We start from the raw sequence: 18971 nt of genomic DNA, 5'->3' as shown, positions 1-18971 counted from the left end.
TCTTGTACATGCTCCATCTGGGGACCAAACCCACAACCCAGGCATGTGCCCTGACGGGGAATCAAACCAGTGACATTTCGCTTTGCGGTGATGACACCCAAACCATTGAGCCACACCGGTAGGGCCTCACCCACTCTTTGCTGTTTTCTTCTTGCTGGAGACCAGGCTTTGGGGTTTGTGAAGGCCCAAGATGAAGTCCCCTCCTTGCTGGTCCCCGTAGCCCCCAGCTACCCACCACACTGGCGGGAGGGAGAGTGTACTTGCTGACCTGCTGCGGGAAGTTGGGGAGAAGTCAAGTGAGGGGTGTGCAGGTGGCTCATGCTGAGCTGCTTTCTAGAGCTTCAGGCATAAGGGGCTCTCACTCAAGACCCATACTAGAGCACAGGTGTACTGCGAACTGCTGTTTGGGACTGACTTGTTCCCCCACCACCCCCCACACACATTCCTATGTTGAAATCCCAGCTCCCAGTACCTCAGAAGATGATATTATTTGGTAACAGGGTCCTTGAAGATATAATTAGTTAAGATGAGGCCTTATTGGAGGGACCCCTAATTGAATAACTGGTATCCATATAAAAAGGAGAATTTTTTTAAAAGTATATTTTATTGATTATGCTATTACAGTTGTCCCATTTTTTAATTCCCTTTATTCCCCTCTGCCCTGCACCCCTCTTCCCTCTAGCATTCTGCCCCCCTTAGTTCATGTCCATGGGTCATACATATAAGTTCTTTGGCTTCTCCATTTCCTATACTATTCTTAACCTCCCCCTGTCTATCTTCTACCTATAATTTATGCTTCTTATTCCCTGTACCTTTCCCCCATTCTCCCCCCTCCTCCCCACTCATAAGCCTCCATGTGATCTCCATTTCTGTGATTCTGTTCCTGTTCTAGTTGTTTGATTACTTTGTTTTTTGTTTTTGTTTTTAGGTTCAGTTGTTGATAGTTGTAAGTTTGTTGTCGTTTTACTGTTGATAGTTTTGATCATCTTCTTTTTCTTAGGTAACTCCCTTTAACATTTCATATAATAAGGGCTTGGTGATGATGAACTCCTTTAACTTGACCTTATCTGGGAAGCACTTTATTTGCCCTTCCTTTCTAAATGATACCTTTGCTGGATAGAGCAATCTTGGATGTAGGTCCTTGCCTTTCATGACTGAATACTTCTTTCCAGCACCTTCTTGCCTATAAGGTCTCTTTTGAGAAATTGGCTGATAGTCTTATGGGAACTCCTTACAGGTGACAGTCTCAAAAGGAGAAATTTTGACACAGATGTGCTCACAGAGAGAACGTCACGTGGAGACACAGGCAGAAGTCAGACAGATGCCACTGAAGATTGGCACCGAGACTGCCAGCGAACCACCAGCAGCTGGGAGACAGACATAGAACACATTGCTCCCCACAGCTCCGAAAGGGGCCAAACCTGCCCACCTCTTGCATTCAAACCTCTTGCCCACAAATGGTTAGAAAACAAATTTTGATTGTGTAAGCTGCCCAGTTTGACCCCAGCTCCCTGGGAGCCTGCTAAGCTGGAGAGATGCCCAAAGAATGATTTGAAAGCTCATCAAGATGGCTAAAGTGGGACGCAGATGGAATCAAAGTCGGTGGGCTATGGCCCTGGGTCACACACAGCCCCAGTCCCTCCCTAAGGCTCTTTGGAGGCTGGTCTAGACCAGGAACAGCTCACCCTCACCAAACGCCTGATGCCAAGGGGAGTCTCTGGTGCCAGCCTGGGAAGACAGAAGAAGTTAGATTTTAAGCCTAGTGTTACCTCCACCATAGGGACGCTTTGTGACTTTCATGGGCCTCGGACATTTAGTTTTCTTATGGGCTCCTTCCATTTAAAAATTACATTAAGTTTATTTGATAACTTCATTCGTGTAAAAATAAGTATAACCTATGCTGGGTCCATCATTATATCCAGGGGTGGGCAAAGGCAGGTTTTCAGTTGTCCACACGGAAAAATAATATAATAATTAATAAAAATAATACAAGAATAAACTGTTTTGCATACTCACAACTGTAAACCCACTTTTGCCACACCCCTGTATGCATTGCTATTATATTCATTTTTATCTTCTAATTGTAAGAGAAGTTAAAGTGAAAACATCTCTGTGGACCCCTGGAGGGGTTGTGGGTTCCAGGCACTGCACCTACTCTTCCTATTGGATAAGGCAGCCCTGCCGCACTGATGCAGCGAACTGGGGAGTCAGAGATCCTACCTTCCCCGTGTGATTTTGCCACCAAGAAAGCGAGTCTTGGAAAGATCTGTGAACAAGTGTGTTATAGCTCAACCACTTCTCCGTCATTTAACAGCTATGCAATCATGGCACAGGTTGCATTTCTTATGTCAAAAAGTCCCAAGTTTGCCTTACACTTTCCCTTTACCTCAGGATGAACCAAAAAATAAATACTCCCAGGTACAGACAGAGAGCTAGAACATATTAGCTGCCACCACCTGCGAGAATGGGACCATAAATCCACGCCCCTCTCGGCGAGACAGCCGTGGTGCGCTGTCAGGACCATACATAAAACATGCCCCGATGCACTGTATTATCAGCCTTCCTGATTTACTGGTTATACAGTCTCCAAGTTAAATACCAACAGAAGCACCCGAAACACATTCTCGTGCAGTCCCTGGCTGAAACCGCATTGCCCAAGTAATGTCTGCTCGTTCATCACCGGCTTCCTGACACCCGAGTGTCATTCTCAGAAATACATCCCCACAGCGGTGCCCCGTGAAACTCGTGAACACAACGAAGGGGAAGCAGAGTCTCCAGATTTAAGGCACAGTCATTTAAAAAGTGACCATGTTTCAAAAACGAGAGCAAGCAATTCGAAGAGTAGGTACCTGGCTCCCTTTTAGTGGGGCTTACAGCGCCTTCCCTAACGTGATGTTTGAATCTATCTTCCTTTTATGCATGCCTCCTAGCAATAGGAGCAATGGTAACAAATTGAATTAAAAACCCACACTAAATGGTTCTCCCCAGAAACCATTAGGAAGCGTCTGTGTTTATACAGCATTCCAACAACTTTCTGGGGAAGATGCAGGGGCACGGATTTCTGGTCAGGGACAACACACTGGAACACAGGAATCGGGGGCAGAAAGCGATCCCCAGTCACAGGCTTCTGTCAATACAAGGATGGGAGCGGCATCATGCCAGTGTGCTGGTTTTGCAGATTGAACTGGGTTTGAATATAAGATTTGTAGCAACTGTACAGATATCATCTTGGGGAGGCTGATTCCTCACGGATAGTGAGGTGGGCAGTGTCAAATGGGAACTGTCTCCACCACCTCCCTTCTAATAGGCCCCTGATCTTGTTTAGGTAACTACTCACCCAGCACCAGCTTCATGGATATGTAACCTATGCAGTCTAGAAACTTTAAAAGATAATGTATAGAAGTTGCTATGGTTACAAACTCATCAAGTTATAATTCTGTACTTTCCTGGGCAAGAACCTAGAAAGGAGAAGACAAGCAATTTGGGGAGAGAGCAGCACCAGAAGTTAAAGTTCATCTGTGACTTAAGTCCTCTGTGATTTTTTTATGCTAGCTACTCACCACATGAAGGCAAATCAGAGTAGGAAGACAGAAAAGATTTCATTTCAAAGCTCCCTGAAATTGCCAGTCCCACTGTATAGCTGATTCTCAGCAGAGTAGGAAACGGAAGAGAATGCAGGGAGACGATGCTGTCGGACAACAATGAGCTCTAAGGAGAGAGTGGAACCATTGCTTCTGAATGGCAGGAAGCAGGTGCTTCCCCAGGGCGAGGGTCTGTCTAGTCCTCAGATTAGAACTCTAAGTTCAGTGGCACAGGACAGTTACCAACCTGGAACAATGCAGAAGCCAGAACCTGACTCACAACCTGCAGGCACTGTCCCCGCTCCCAGCACCTCGATTCGAGTTCATCCAATCCTGAGGACTCACACCTCCCAGGGCTGCTGATCACATCATGGAGATCACACAGCTGACCATCCGCTCTCACTTCCTTGATTTGGTTAAGTGGGCACAACTGATGTAAACTTTTTCCTCTTTTGGTGTAATTCTTCACTTTCTCCCTCACATTGTTCAAACTTCACTGAATCGTGGTTCTCTGAGACAGTCTTAGTCTTCCCCACCTGCACACCGGTCCCAATTTCTCTGTTTAAAATGCTTGTATGAAAATGGATGGATCCTAAAATCTGTTTACTTGGCAGGTAACTTGCTTAATGTGGTCAAGAAATGTGAACAACAACTAATCTAAAGGATGTTATTAACTGCATAGATCTACACTACTTAGCTCTTAAAATCCAAATCTTCCCAACAGTGGAATCAGTCGCATGGCTATCGATAGTGATGCTCCCACGTTCTGCTGTTTGCAGTGGAGGCTGCGAACATCCTCCCTGGCCTCGGGACACGGGAGGATGGGGCCCCTTTGCAAAGTCGGCGATGTTAGAATTGTGACAAGAGTGGGGCCGGAGAAAGGTTTTCTTCTTAGAATGTGTCTGCAATGCAGTTGCAGACAACACATTGGCAAATAGAGTAAACAATTCCTTAATTACCAAAATAGTTGCAGTTTTTATTGGAGTTACACTGGAGATGATTTCATTTAGTAGGAGTTGATTCACAAGAGGAATTTATTTAACTTCCTAGCTTGGCACTGGGGAGTTATTTACGCAACAACTAACCGGGGCTGGGAAGAGGCCTCAATACGCCGCTAACTGGCCACACTTGGGGCCAAAGGGTTTGGGACCGTCCCGTTGGCAACACCAACCTGCAGCTCCGTGCTGCTAACCGCAGTGGTAATGAAAGCTGTGCTGCTGTGTGAATGGCCATGAGAAGGTGCAGCAGGCATCTTGGCTTGTAATGGATCACTTTCCATCTGCATTCCACAGAATTGCCACCTGTCCCTCTGGCCACATTCACCAGAGGGAAAAACTTAGCTGAAATTGGCGTGATGGTCACACGACATCATGAATGTGCTCACTGCCAGTGAACTCTGCACTTAGATATGCCTAGAATGGCAAAGTTCATGTCAGATATAGTTTAGCTAATGAAAATGTACTTATGAAGATTATTTTTAAAAAAGAGTGCTATATAGGATACATAGGAGTGATGCATAAAAGTGATGCATGTGTGTGTACGTGTATGGTTAGATATATAGGCCATTTTTATGTTTTCTTTGGGAAAAAAATGCCTATTCATTCCCTTTGCCCCACCCCCATTTTTTAAAGATTTTATTTATTTATTTTTAGAGAAAGGGAAGGGAGGGAGAAAGAGAGGAAGAGAGACATCAATGTGTGGTTGCCTCTCACGCACCCCTTACTGGGGACCTGGCCAGCAACCCAGGCATGTGCCCTGAGTGGGAATCAAACCAGCGACCCTTTGGTTCGTAGGCTGGTGCTCAATCCACTGACCCACACCAGCCAGGGCTTTTTTTCTAAAAGATTTTATTTGCTCCCTTATTAACTGGATTGCTTGCTCTTTGGCCATTGAGTTGTATGAGTTCTTTTTTTTATTTTGAATATTAACCCCTGACCAGATATGTGATTAGCAAATATTTTTTCCCATTTCACAGGTTGTTTTTCATTTTGTTGACAATTTCAAGCAACAATTCTAAATAAATTTGTAGCCATAAAATTCCCTCTGTCGTCGCAAAATCATCTAAGCCTGCCAATCTTCTGTCACAAAACACAAATTCTCTGGAAGCTCAGAAGGAATGATTTCACACACTGTGGTTTTTTGTTATGACTATTTCAAGGGTTACAATACAAACTCCTAAAGAAAAGAGCGTATTTTCCCCCCTAAAAACCTTAAAATAACAAGAGCGTGAGCAGCATGGATGATCATTTAGCCGATCCTGGGCTTATTCTTAAAGTGCAACACGTGAGCCTTGGAGGGAGGAGGACCCAGGCTCCAAGGCCAAACCACACAGCCCAACACCGAGAAATCACCTCGTTCCTACTCCAGAGCGTTTCAGGATGGTTTCTCCTCTGTCACAAGGTTTTTAGTTCTCTGTTAAGTTTATCAACCTCCACACACGAGAGCTGAGGAAAGTGTGGAGGCCACATGAGCCAAATCTGTGCAGCGGAGGCTCAGGTGGCTGGTGGGCGCGGTGCTGCTCGAGGACCCTGTCCTTCGCCTCCTCTTTGACCCTGGCGATTTGCCGCCACCAGGCAGAAACAGACCCTACACTGAAGATGACTTACGTCCTGACTCTAATACAAAGGATCCTTTTAAAAAGCTTCATAGCCTATAAAGAGGATTTTTACTGGTCTCTCAGAGGCTGTATCAGAATCACTGAGGGTGGTTTTGTTTTTTTTCTTCTAAACTATGAGCATTCAATGCCCCCTCCTCCAAACACGCATAGTCCCTGCTGTGGATAAGCACCCACTCCTTGGTGAGAGGACTGGGGCACGCGTGGCAGAACTTCTAAGGGATGTCCAGTTCCCTGCAATGGGTCTGCATCCATGCCCCTCCCACCATGTTCCAGGGCTCCCAGCTCACGTGGAAACCTGGAGGAGGGGTTGGTCCCCGCTCTGCCACCTCAGGCCCAGGTCACCTCACCCCCCGCAGTCAGTGCCAGCATTTGGGGTGTTGGGAAGGCCAGGGAGACAGTGGGGCGGATGGGGTGAGAATGCAAAGTGCTGAATGTAATTCGTTAGCATCATGAATAACAATCTCATCCACCCTGAGCGCTAATGTGGTACAGCACAGGGTCTGGAGATGGAAGGAGGCCGAATGTTAAACAGTGACAAGTAAACGATGCCCTGCTTTATGAGGAAAAAGCTCCTACTTCCTGCTGTACTAAAGAGAAAACAAATGGGAATTAAGGACAGGAGTGAGTTGCAGGTAAGCTGCTCTCTGAGAGGTCTGAATACCCACGCGGAGGTAGGCTCACCACAGCTTTGTGTAACAGCGGTGACCATTTTCTTTCCAAAAGGGACTGTGAGCCCTGGGATTTTCTTTGGGGTTGGCCAAAAAGTCTGTTACATTTTTTTCCATAAAATAAAATACACGGTTTTCATTTTTAACAATAACTTTATTGATTTAGATATTTTGAGTATGTTGGCTATCTCCCGCTATTGGCTTCTAGTGGGTAGAGGCCAGGGGTGCTGCTAAACATCTTCCAGTGCATAAGACAGCCCCACAGCAGAGAAGTATTTGGCCAACATGTCAATGGTACCAAGAAACTTTGCAGGCCATTTTTGAGCACCTTCTCGTACATGGCACAGATCTTTTTCTGTGTGTTTCAGTTATGTTTTTACCTTTCTTGAAATAATAAGCATAATAAGCTGAACATATTGTGTATTTTCTTCCATCTTCAATATTAAAATGGCTGAACAAAAATTCACCAATTTTGATGTTTTTTAAAAAATGCACACTGATATGACCGCTGTCACAATACAATCTAACAAAACTGTTTTGAATGAAGTTAGAGACAAATAGGCACTACTAGAGCCATCGTGTGGAATAAAGTAAATGAACCTTTCAGCCAACCCGGTATTTCCTTGTGTTGTTTCCCTCTGACTTCTTACTGTACTGGCGAAGCCACGTGGGTTATCGAAGAGCAGGAGGACAAACAGCACCACCACAGGACAGGTCGTGATGACGGACAGCAGCAGGGCGCAGGCGCACTCACAGTGAAGTCTGACCAAGCCAGTCAGGTTCACTCAAGGACGTGGTGCTGTCTTTGGTCAAGATGTCTCACACTACTTCCAAAGACAATTTTTATGAGTTTTTCAAATATCTGAAAAACAAATAATTACATCAATGCCTACACAGACGTGTTGGGGTTGTTCGATATTCTTGTATTATTTTAAGTCCTTTGCATAATCGGATTAAGCAACACGAACACATAACTCCAGAGCTGGAGGCCACTGTCGTACCAGGAAAGAGACCAGCATTAGCTAACAAATTAATTCCTGGGTAAACCAGAGAGCAAGCAGTTAAGGCTTTGATCAAAGGCTTATTATTGTCAAACCGGCTCCCAGCTAAATCACAGACGGATCTCCTGGAATGAATCACTGGAAACATTGTACCCCTCCCCCATCATAGCTAAGAGTCCCACGGAAGGAAATGTGCTGTTGAAGCTGCTGACTTGCCAAGGGAGAGAAAGCACTGTGTGCGAGCGTGGGGAGAACTGACACTCCGTTTCGAAAGAGTTTGCCATTTTCCCCTTTCATGACCTTGCGTAAATGACTTCAGCACCTTTGAGCAGGGTGCCGCCTTTCCTGCACTAGAAAAATTGTTATTATGTGTATCGATCACACAGAAGTGCCACGAGGCTTAATTTATTAGTTAATATTTGTATTGTATTCTGCAGCTCTCAGACTGAAGGCATTACAGCAAAGCAAAGTAGCATTATCTAAACATCTGCCTCTTCGAATAGCGCTCTAGAAAATGCGCATTGTCTCAGCACAAATGATTCCTCCAGAAATGGATGATTTTGTCCAGGTCTTTCTTGGCCATAAATCATCTCCCCCTCCCTTCAGTTCACAGACTCTCCACGCAGAATGTGCTTGTGCGGCTGTGTTTTCCATCTCGTCCCTGGAACGGTCACCGCGGACGCCGCTCGCCTGTGTGTGTGTGAGCGCTGCAGTTACACCGCCCTTTTCCTCACTGCGTCTGCTCTCTCCATTCTTTGCTCCCCAAGCCCTTATCATTTGGCTTTTCTTTTGATGCCTCATTTTCCACCTGGCTATGTTACCTCTCACCCAAGGGCTTGGTGTTTTCAAATTTGGTAGTAAAAACGAGCAAAATTACTTAAAAGGTTCTTGAAAGTAAAAGAAAATGTGAAAAAAAAATATAGAGAATGGTCCAAGTTTGAACATGTTCTGATGACGTTAAATTAACTGATGAATTGTTAAAGATTATATTGAAGATTATTTCTGCTACTCTTTTTTTTTTTTTTTTTGGTGGGTGTGGATTTTTTTATTTTTATTTATTTTTTTTCTTTTTTTTAAAATATATTTATTGATTATGCTATTACAGTTGTCCCATTTCCCCCCCCCCACTCCACTCCATCCTGTCCACCCCCCTCCCTCCCACATTCCCCCCCTATAGTTCGTGTCCATAGGTCATACTTATAAGTTCTTTGGCTTCTACATTTCCTACACTATTTTTACCCTCCCCCTGTCTATTTTCCACCTATCATCTATGCTACTTATTCTCTGTACCTTTCCCCCCCTCTCCCCCTCCCACTCCCTTAATGACAACCCTCATGTTCTAGTTGTTTGCCTAGTTTGCTCTCGTTTTTGTTTTATGTGTGGTCGTTAATAACTGTGAGTTTGCTGTCATTTTTACTGTTCCTATTTTTGATCTTCTTTTTCTTAGGTAACTCCCTTTAACATTTCATATAATAAGGGCTTGGTGATGATGAACTTCTTTAACTTGACCTTATCTGAGAAGCACTTTATCTTCCCTTCCATTCTAAGTGATAGCTTTGCTGGATACAGTAATCTTGGATGTAGGTCCTTGCATTTAATCTTGGGTAATGTAATTATGATGTGCCTTGTTGTGTTCCTCCTTGGGTCCAGCTTCTTTGGGACTCTCTGAGCTTCCTGGACTTCCCGGAAGTCTATTTCCTTTGCCAGATTAGGGAAGTTCTCCTTCATTATTTGTTCAAATAAGTTTTCAATTTTTTGTTCTTCCTCTTCTCCTTCTGGCACCCCTATAATTCGGATGTTGGAATGTTTCAAGGCGTCCGGGAGGTTCCTAAGCCTCTCCTCATTTTTCCAAGTTCTTGTTTCTTCATTCTTTTCTGCTTGGATGTTTGTTTCTTCCTTCTGGTCCACACCATTGATTTGAGTCCCAGTTTCCTTCTCATCACTATTGGTTCCCTGTACATTTTCCTTTGTTTCTCTTAGCATAGGCTTCATTTTTTCATCTGTTTTTCGAATAGATTCAACCAAGTCTGTGAGCATATTGATAACCAGTGCTTTGAACTGTGCATCCGATAGGTTGGCTATCTCTTCGTCGCTTAGTTGTATTTTTTCTGGAGCTTTGAAGTGTTCTGTCATTTGGGCCATTTTTTTTTTGTCTTGGCGCGTCTGTTACTTTAAGGGGCGGAGCCTTAGGTGTTCACCAGGGCGGGGTAACGCTGGTTGCTGCGCTGTGACGCTGTACGTGGGGGAGGGGCCGAGTGGGAGCAATGGCGCCCGCCTCACTCTCCTCCGGCTTTCAGTCTTTCACTCCGCTACCCACAATCAAACTGGGCCACTCTGGTGCTGGTTCCCGAGTAAGTGGGCCTGTGCACACTCTAGGCCCCTGTGGGTCTCTCCAACAACCTCTCCTGTGAGGCTGGGAGTCTCTCCTGCTGCCGCCCCAACCCCCACGGGAGTTTTCAATCAGAGGTTTGAGGCTTTATTTCCCTGAGGTGGAGCCCTGGGTTACGCGGTCTGCTTCGCTCCCCGCCCTTCGTCCGGTTTATCTGTGGGCAAATGTGGTGCCTCGGGCCGCTGCTCTGCCTGCCCTGTTCTCCGCCACTCTGAGTCCGGCCCTCTCAGTTTATCTGTGCAAATGTGGGACTGCAGGGTCTGCTAGTGCTCGGACTGCCTGCGCCATTTGTCCCACACTCTGCCAGTCTCAGTCCCGCCACAGCCACGCGAGTCCTCTCCACCCCGGTGCCTGTCTCCGCCCCTCCTACCAGTCTGGATGAATGTTTATTTTCTATTTCCTTGGTGTTGGTCCCCCTTGCTGTTCAATTCTCTGTCAGTTCTGGTTGTGCGAGGAGGCGCAGTGTGTCTACCTACGCCGCCATCTTGGTTCTCCGGGTGTTATTTCTGCTACTCTTAATGCTGCCCATAACTTTGTTCAAATTCTGGCAAGTACCCAAGAGCTCGTGGAGATTTAGTCCTGCAGAAACTCCACAGTTCCAATATGTATCTACTTGGATTTAAGTAACTTCTTTTCCAAACACAAATAGACAAAGAAAATAAATTAATAAATTCTGTTAACATAGTTTTTCAGAGGTTTCCTCTTTCCAACTTTTTACTTCCACTTCAATCTTGAGAGTATGTATTTTTCGTTGTCTATTATTCTTCAATGCTATTGCTTGTGGTTATGGGAGTGCCTTAAAATGCCCCCAGGATCTTTTAATTAGGTAGTAAGATGCGTTATTTCTGATACCATATGTGACCCTTTGTGTCTGGCTTCTTTTCACTTAGATTTCCAGATGTTTCCAGGTTCATTTAACATTGTAATATGTATCACTACTTCATTAATTTTCACAGGCAAATAATATTCCATCGTATAGATTCCATTGTATTACCTTTTGTTCATCCACTCATCAGATGATGGATTTTTGGGTTTCTCTACTTTTCAGTCACTATGAACAATGCTGTTATGAACACTCACGTGTTTTTGTGTGTACACATTCATCATTTTTAATACTTTGGGTATATGCCTAGGAGTAAAAATGCTGTCACTTGGTAACTGTACCTTGTACCTTTGGAGGAACTGCCCAATTGCTTGTCCCAAAGCAGCTGCACCGTTTTGTAATCCCTCCAACAGTGTATGAGGTTCCAATTTTTCAACAAATTGTCAACACATTTTTTTACTTTAGCCATCAGAGTGGCTATAAAGTGCTAACTCATGGTTCGTCCCACACTACTTTCCCAATTTCCCTGATGGCTAATGATGTTGAGAATCTTTTTATGTGCTTATTGGTCATTTGTGTATTTTCTTTGGAAAAATATCTATTCAAATATTTTGACCATTTTTTAAACTGGGGTGTCTTTTATTGATGAGCTAGGAGTTCTTCACATATTCTGGATACAACTCCCTTATTAGACACGATTTACAAATATCTTCTCCCATTTTGTGGGTTGTCTTTTTACTTCAACTATGTCCTCTGATGCACAAAACATTTTAATTTTGATAAAGTCCAATTTATCAATCTTTTTGTTTTGCTGCTTATATTTTTTGGTATTGTATTTAAGAAATCATTGACTAACCCAAGGTCACAGATTCACTGTTTTCTTCTAAGAATTCTATAGCTTTAGCTCTTTGATATATTGTGAGTTAATTTTTGTATACTATGTAAGGTAAGGGTCCAACTTCATCTTTTGCATACGGTTATCTAGTTCCACCTGTGTTTGTCGAACACAATTATTTCCCCCATGAATACTGTGCCCTTGCCAAAGGGGACGTGTGTTCCAGTTGTAACTATGCTTATTCACAATAACACAGCTCACAATTGATGGCATGTTAGATTTGATAAAAGTATGGTACACTTAACTACTGAAAGGAAAGCCCGTATACATGTGCATTTTCTTTTTGTGTGAAGTGAAAAATGTATTTGCCTCAACAATACTAAGATTCCTTAAATATCAATGTGATAGAAAAAATTCATCATACATACATATATTTTCTTACGAAAGCCATTAGTTTAAGACTTGAGGGTTTACACATAATCCTTGTTGTTAAATATGAATGAAGACTGTCACAAAAGTAGCAATAATGATCAGACAGAAAAATCCACTAATTCTACAAGCCAGGTGAAGATCACCGGGGAGTTAATTTGGCAGTGACGTAATGTCACAACAAATAGTAATATAAGCATGGATGAAGTTTTTTCAATAAGAAAATCAAGGAGATTTTCGGTATCCAGATTTTAATATGTATGCATTGTGTGGAATATAAAACAAGAATAAGCTTGTTTGGGATCAGCGTGGAAGTTTGAGAAATGCAAAGAGTCAAGTCTACGTGTGTGTGAACTTCCTGCTGGATGTCCCGATGAACTCACGAGAGCCACAGAGTCTGAAGACAACCACTCACAAACACACTGAGATCCATTTAATAGTTTTCGAAGATTTTTTTTCCTGTAAAATGGCTTGTATTTCCACAGGTACAATAGTGAAGAAATAATTTTTCAATTTGACATGAAATATAAAAGAACAGTTTTACAAATATAGCCATAAAATTTAACCGCTCGTAACACTACGCATGGTAAATATGACCACCCCTCCCTTCACTGTTAGCCTATTTAACACAGAGAAGTAATCTGTCACCTCCGCTTTAAAAGAAAAAAACAACTTCCCTTTCACTGAGTTTGTTTTCTTTAGAAATAGTTAAACAGAACTGGAAAAATATTTGCTTTTCCCTATCTTCCTCTAGGGATTGTTTGTGAGGGCTAAAACTTACTTGAGAGGATATAAGTTTCATAAAAAAGAAATACTGAAACTTCTTGTTTTACTACCTCAATCATTCTTACATTCTGTTCAAAAGATCCTCAAGTGTTCTCATTAGCCTTTGACCGGGTCCGAAAGAAAGGACCGTGCTCCGCTTCCAGCGCCAAAGGAGGAACTTCACGCCTTCCACCCGTGAAGGCCGAACTATGGGCCTGTAAGATCGACAGGCAGGGGACGGAGCTGGGCCTGATCTTAAAGTTAAGGTTCTGCGGTTCGTCTGTCAGAAATTCCACTGTCACCAGGCAGGACTGCATGAAGATAACTAGGGTTTAGCCAGCTTTCACTATGGTGTGATCGCAGCCTTCATGCAAATCCAGAGAACCGAATGGCTTTAAAAAAAGAAGTTAGTCAAAATCATAGACGGGCAGGTAATAATTCTGTGACCTATGTTACACGTAACTTAAGAAGGGGCAAACGTTTTCCTTAAACTCTCAAATGTGCCCAAACAACTGAGCTCCCGCACAACAGGGGTTTGTTTTTCTAGGTAAGCAAAATAAAGCACTGAAACTTTACGAAGAAGAGTTCTTCCCAACTTTCCTGATCAGTATGTGTAATAACTTAAAAGTTTCCCTATTGACGCCGGAAATAAATTCTGCTACAATCACGTGGATGCCGGTTCGTGGCACATTTCTGCATCCAGATTCATTAGTCTCCTTAATGGAGCCCGTCATTTTTCCAATGGCTTTCTCCTTCCCTAAACCCTAACCCTGAAATTCTATAACCAGTTACATCACGTGGCTTCCCTGAGGCACAAAGGTACCAGACTCTATAATTAACTATCGAGGAATGATAAATATGCTATTTATATTAAAAGATTTTAATTCTTTTGGGCCACAGTGGGGGGGGGGACCCCGGAAAGCTTAATACTTTGCAGTGTGAACTGTAGCCCTTTCTGCAAAAAGCATAACCAAATAAGGGAAATGTTAAGAGTTGCAGCATGCATGAGCTGGCAGCACCGAGTATTAATAAAAAAATTCCAGACTAGAAAAATATTGAGTTGTAGTCCATTCATTCTGATTTTTCTTTTTTTTTGGTAGTAAACAACTGAAAAAAAAATATCTATGGGAATACATCTCTGGGACCGAACTTCTAGAAACCCATTCAGAAAAGGCATTTCGGTCAGGCCGAGCTCAGGGTAATTGGTCAGTAATTTCCTATGAACATACATGGGGGAGGAAGCCTCACCCTTTAATGTGATGCAAGACATAACAAAAGGGACCTTTGAGAAGTTACCTTTTCTGAACTCTTTTACTCTTACTTTGGTGAGCTGGAGTTCTTTATTCTTACAAACTAACGTGCTCTCAACTCAAAAAGAAATCTTAATGGCCAAAAGTATAAGGGAATCTGACTAGACGTGGCCAAGGTGAGCATGGGTTCCCTGTTGCAGACTCGCCCCTCTGCGGTTTCTTAGGCAGGATGGGAGGGGATCTCACGTGGAGGTCAAAGGACAAGATGCAGCGCTGACAGAGAGTGGCTCACTGTTACCCCTTCCAAGGCTTTTGAGTTTATTACCCAAATTTCAACTTTTTAGCTATCTGACTTTGCTAAAATTCAGAAACTTTCCAGGTTGGAAGATAATTTTATTTGGGGACATAGGTTGTATGCAGAACTGCTAAACTTCTATACAATTCTGAAAATGGAAAATTGTATCAGACCGTATTGCTGAAAAAACATTTTTGATAGGTAAAATCCAGCCTTTCTGTATGCAAGACCATTTATGCTTTTAGGGTATCCAGAGTCCTCAAACCACTTTCTGCAGCAAGATAAGGGACTGTGTGCCTCCTCTACCATTTTGTGGAGCCCAAAGAATCCAAATTGAAGGACTCTGAATACTCTGTCAATGAAAGCTAAACACTGGAGACTCTGGCTAAATCCAAAGGCATGTGATGTATCATGCAGGCAATTCCATCGCTTCCTCTCTGTCTGCAGGAGAGTACGCTTCACAGAGCAGAGTAAGCCATCAGTAAGAGAGGACTGTCGTCGGGTTTCACAGCATCCCAAACCTACCAAAACTAAACACCTCCCTCTAAACAATAATCTCCATTAAAAAGTAAAGCTATTTTGTAACTGAGAGGCTAAACTTTTTATACATTAAGTCAAATTAAGCAGCAGCAGTCAAGCGTAATATATCTTACCACTTTAAAGAAAAGGGACATTCAAAAATGGGTTAGAACAATTGAAAATAGGTAAAATATCTGCCAGTAGGCAAAACAGGGAAAAACCAATTCAAGTATGGATATAGTATATTAGAACCATATAAATTAGATGTCTTTACAAAAGTTAAAAAAATGTAACACAAACGTGCGATGGTCAATTAAGAGGATGTCAGTTTAAATAAATACTCGCTCCAGGTGGCCGGGATCTGTTTCCTCTCTGCCAGCTTTGTCCTAAAGGATCTTCCCATTCTGGGAGCAGTGATAGACCGGTACCACACAGAATGAGCATCCAAGAATTATTATTCCAAATGAAATGAAAAGAACAGAGAGGGATGGAGGCGCTCATCTGAAATTCTGATTTAATTAATCCTCAGTAAACACTCATTTGCGCTCTTTAAATCAGGAATTTCCAATGATCTCCGCAGATGCACCACTTGGTGTCGTGTGTGTGTCTAACGATCACGTTTAAATGTGGTTTGATTTGCAAACATTCTCAAGACTTCCAGCTTACAGGCTGTGAGGGAAGGGGACAGATGGCAGAGAGGGAGTGGATAAACACGCCTGTGTCATTGTGATATGTCGCTCTCAGGCTCACAGAATATTGGCTTTTTTTAGAAAAAAAAAATTATGAAACCCCAACAAGTGGTTTTAAAAAGTAAAATCTCACTTTTAATTGCTCTTAAATCTTAAACAATTTGGTAAGCAAATCAACTTGCCGTCAGAGTACCTAGGCTGTGCTTACTGCTGCAATAATCACTGGTGGTGAAAGAATTTCTAAAAGTTGCTACATTTTAATCAACCAAACAGTTCTGGCTACGCATGATGAGTATCAGGGACAAAATGTATTGGACAGAAATAACAAACGGCAGACTAAAAAGTTACGGAAAATTCTTTGTTTGAAGTGCCAAGGTATTTGGTGAATGTGTGTGTAAAATAATTAAATTCCACCAAAGTTAATAAAAACAAAACAGGACAACATATGAATATTCTTTCCCCCCAAATGAAAGAAAACTGAATCAGAAAAGAAGCCCCCGATTTCAAAACCACAGCCCGTGTCTATGGTCCCCTGCCCACCACAGCGTTTTACAGAGACACCCCTTCCGTGTCTGGTCAGGTTCCAGCTTGCACCGGGTGTTCCCACACATCACCTGTCCTTCAGGCAACACCTACACCCTGCAGCAAGGGAGGTGGTGTACTGTGAACCCACAACTTTTGAATACAGTTCTTCATTTGTAAAGTATGATTTAAAGTGTTAACCAAAGCTACAAAGGAAAAAACAAAAGTTTATAAACCCAAGGTTAAAATAAAAGCATGGCGTTTTAAATTCAATTATTACAAAGATGACGTGGTTTAATCAAGCAGACTTCAATGACGATGCTGCTGTTCTGAGCATGCAACACACCACTGATATCTGTTAATTCCCAGCATGTTTCCTCGCTGTGTTCCCTCCTTCCTCCCAGCCTCGCTCCCCACCCCTTAATAAACAGCATTATAAAAAGGTAAAACGAGAGTTAGTGGCAAAAATCTTCACAGTAACTTGTTAATAAAGTCATAGATGGCTGTCAAGGGCATCAGTCAACCGGACCCTGGAAAATTAATTTGATGCAGTTCTGTTCCCCAACCAGCTGCGTGGCACAGAAAGGGCAGGCGGCATGAAACGCGTGCGTTCCGTGAGGCAGCGGGATCTGAGACCAGTATTTTGCAGACTTCTCGGAGCACACGTGTCCACACGGCGTGAAAGCGTGTGTGGGCGGTCCCGCGTCGACATAAAAACCTGCCTCGCAGCCCAGCCACAGGGGCACGTAGGGGCCCACAGTCCTGCACATGGGACACTCCCTCTCGTTGGCCTCCGTGTCGCTGCGGTGGCCCCAGTTGTGGTACCCGTGCACGTGGCCACAGCTGAGGTAGGCCCAGGGCTGCTTCTCCTCCACCACTTCCTTCCTGTTGATGCTGGGGAAGGCCAGGGTGTTGAGCCCCACGGGGCACTGCGGCCGTGCCGCGTTGATCTCCTGCCGCAGGGCTTCTATGTGTTTCTGCGTGGGAGTGTGGAAAAGGCCATCCGCCGTCCTCCAGAGAAGGGTGGCCCCGCACAGGTCGATGAGGGAGCCGTCCTGCAAGACGTTGGTCTCGGTTTCCACCTGCAACGAGTTTGGCGAACAGGCATTTAACAGCGAAATTCGGCAAATCACGCTGACATCCTTCCCTCTCAAAATGAATGAGTCACCTCTGAAGCAAGCTCAGGGAGGCAGTTTATGCACCAAAGCCAGATCGGGGGTAACTGTGTCCCTGAGCCCGTTTCCTCAACTGAGCACGGGACACAGAGCACACACGCTACAGGTGCAAAGCCCTAGCACAGTCTACCTGCCGGACGCGTTCAGGCGACGATGCAGGGGCGACCTCAATGAGCGCCAGTCTCCGGTTTGTGCTGTCCCCTCCACTCAGCAACATGATTCGATTACTCCCTGTCCGGCAGGCGGGAGCCGCCCTGCCAGTCATCCGGTGCGGGCTGCCCCCGGTTCCCACAGTCAACCCAGAAGGCCCCACAGGACCCTGCGGTCAGGACGGCCGTGGTCCCCGCAGCTCCCGCCGGCCCCTGGCCCTGCCGCCGTCTCTTACCCTGCACTTGCAGTGCCTGGGCCCCAGCTGGCGCAGCAGGAACCTGACTGCTGCCCCCACATGCGGCATGGGCGCCAAGCCCTGGGGTGTGAGACCGATACACCGCCCCCCCCATCCTGAAGAGCCCCGTTCCTTAGCAGTGGGAGCCGAACAGAGGGTCAGTGGGTGTTGCAAGCGCTGTGTGCGGCTGCTCCACCACCGTGGCCAGGAGCAGGGACTCTGGAGCCCGCCGCCTGGGCGTGCATTCCCGCTGTCGCTTCCTGCTCTGAGACCTGGGGCAGTTACAGTCCTGGCACATCAATTTCTTCTTCTGTAAAACGTACATAGATTAAGGATCGTAAGTGTTAAAAAGTTAATTCAAAAAAAGTGCTTGGAACAGTGTCTGGGATGCAAGAAGCACTGTGTAAATGTTTGCTACTGTGATTTCGATGATGACAAAGTCAGATATGGCTTTTAAAGGGTTTTCCTTGAACAGACATTTGAAAAAGGTACTGTCAAGAGTCAGCAGGGAGGACAGGAGACACACCAGGGGGAGGCATGAAAAGGCCAAACACCACGTGTACTGAGGGAACAAGGAGCTCAACAAGGTTCCACAGGTGGCTGGACGTGGCTGGATGGGGTTCAGGGCGTGGGGGGCAGGACAAGAGGCCCAGGCTGGAGAGGCTGCTTGGCCTCTGTACCCAAAGGGAGTCAACGGGGAGTTTTAGGAAGCTATGAAAGAACAGATTTGCGTTTCCAAAGGTCCCTTCCAGAGGTGTGGAGGCAGGCTGGCTAGACAGAGACCAGAGGTGGGAAATAGGGAATTCTCTCTCCAGGCCAAGAGGGTGAGTACAGCGCAGCAAAGAGAATATCAGTGGCAACAGACAAGAGGCACAGGTATCAATGTGGAGGAATCAGACTCACGGTCCTTAGCGCCTAATTCAGGAAGAAAGACTTTTACGCAGGTGGCTTCACTCACTGTCCACCTAGAACGGGGTTTTCCATGGACAGGGGATCGAGCAGAAATGGCAGATTTGGGGGAAAGGATA

At 44.6% G+C, this 18971-nt stretch overlaps 1 protein-coding gene across 1 annotated transcript in view; it reads right to left on the bottom strand.

Moving 5' to 3' along the window:
* Positions 1-12761: 12761 nt before the first annotated feature.
* Positions 12762-18971, bottom strand: part of PELI2 (pellino E3 ubiquitin protein ligase family member 2) — a 168431-nt gene continuing 162221 nt past the window's right edge. The window contains exon 6 of the mRNA XM_053928658.1: positions 12762-17465. Coding sequence (XP_053784633.1) covers positions 16899-17465 — 567 coding nt within the window. The 3' untranslated portion in view covers positions 12762-16898. The remainder of the gene's footprint in view (positions 17466-18971) is intronic.

The sequence above is a fragment of the Desmodus rotundus genome, chromosome 7, assembly GCF_022682495.2.
Source record: "Desmodus rotundus isolate HL8 chromosome 7, HLdesRot8A.1, whole genome shotgun sequence".
NCBI lineage: Eukaryota > Metazoa > Chordata > Mammalia > Chiroptera > Phyllostomidae > Desmodus > Desmodus rotundus.
This window is presented reverse-complemented; position numbering and strand designations above follow the sequence as displayed.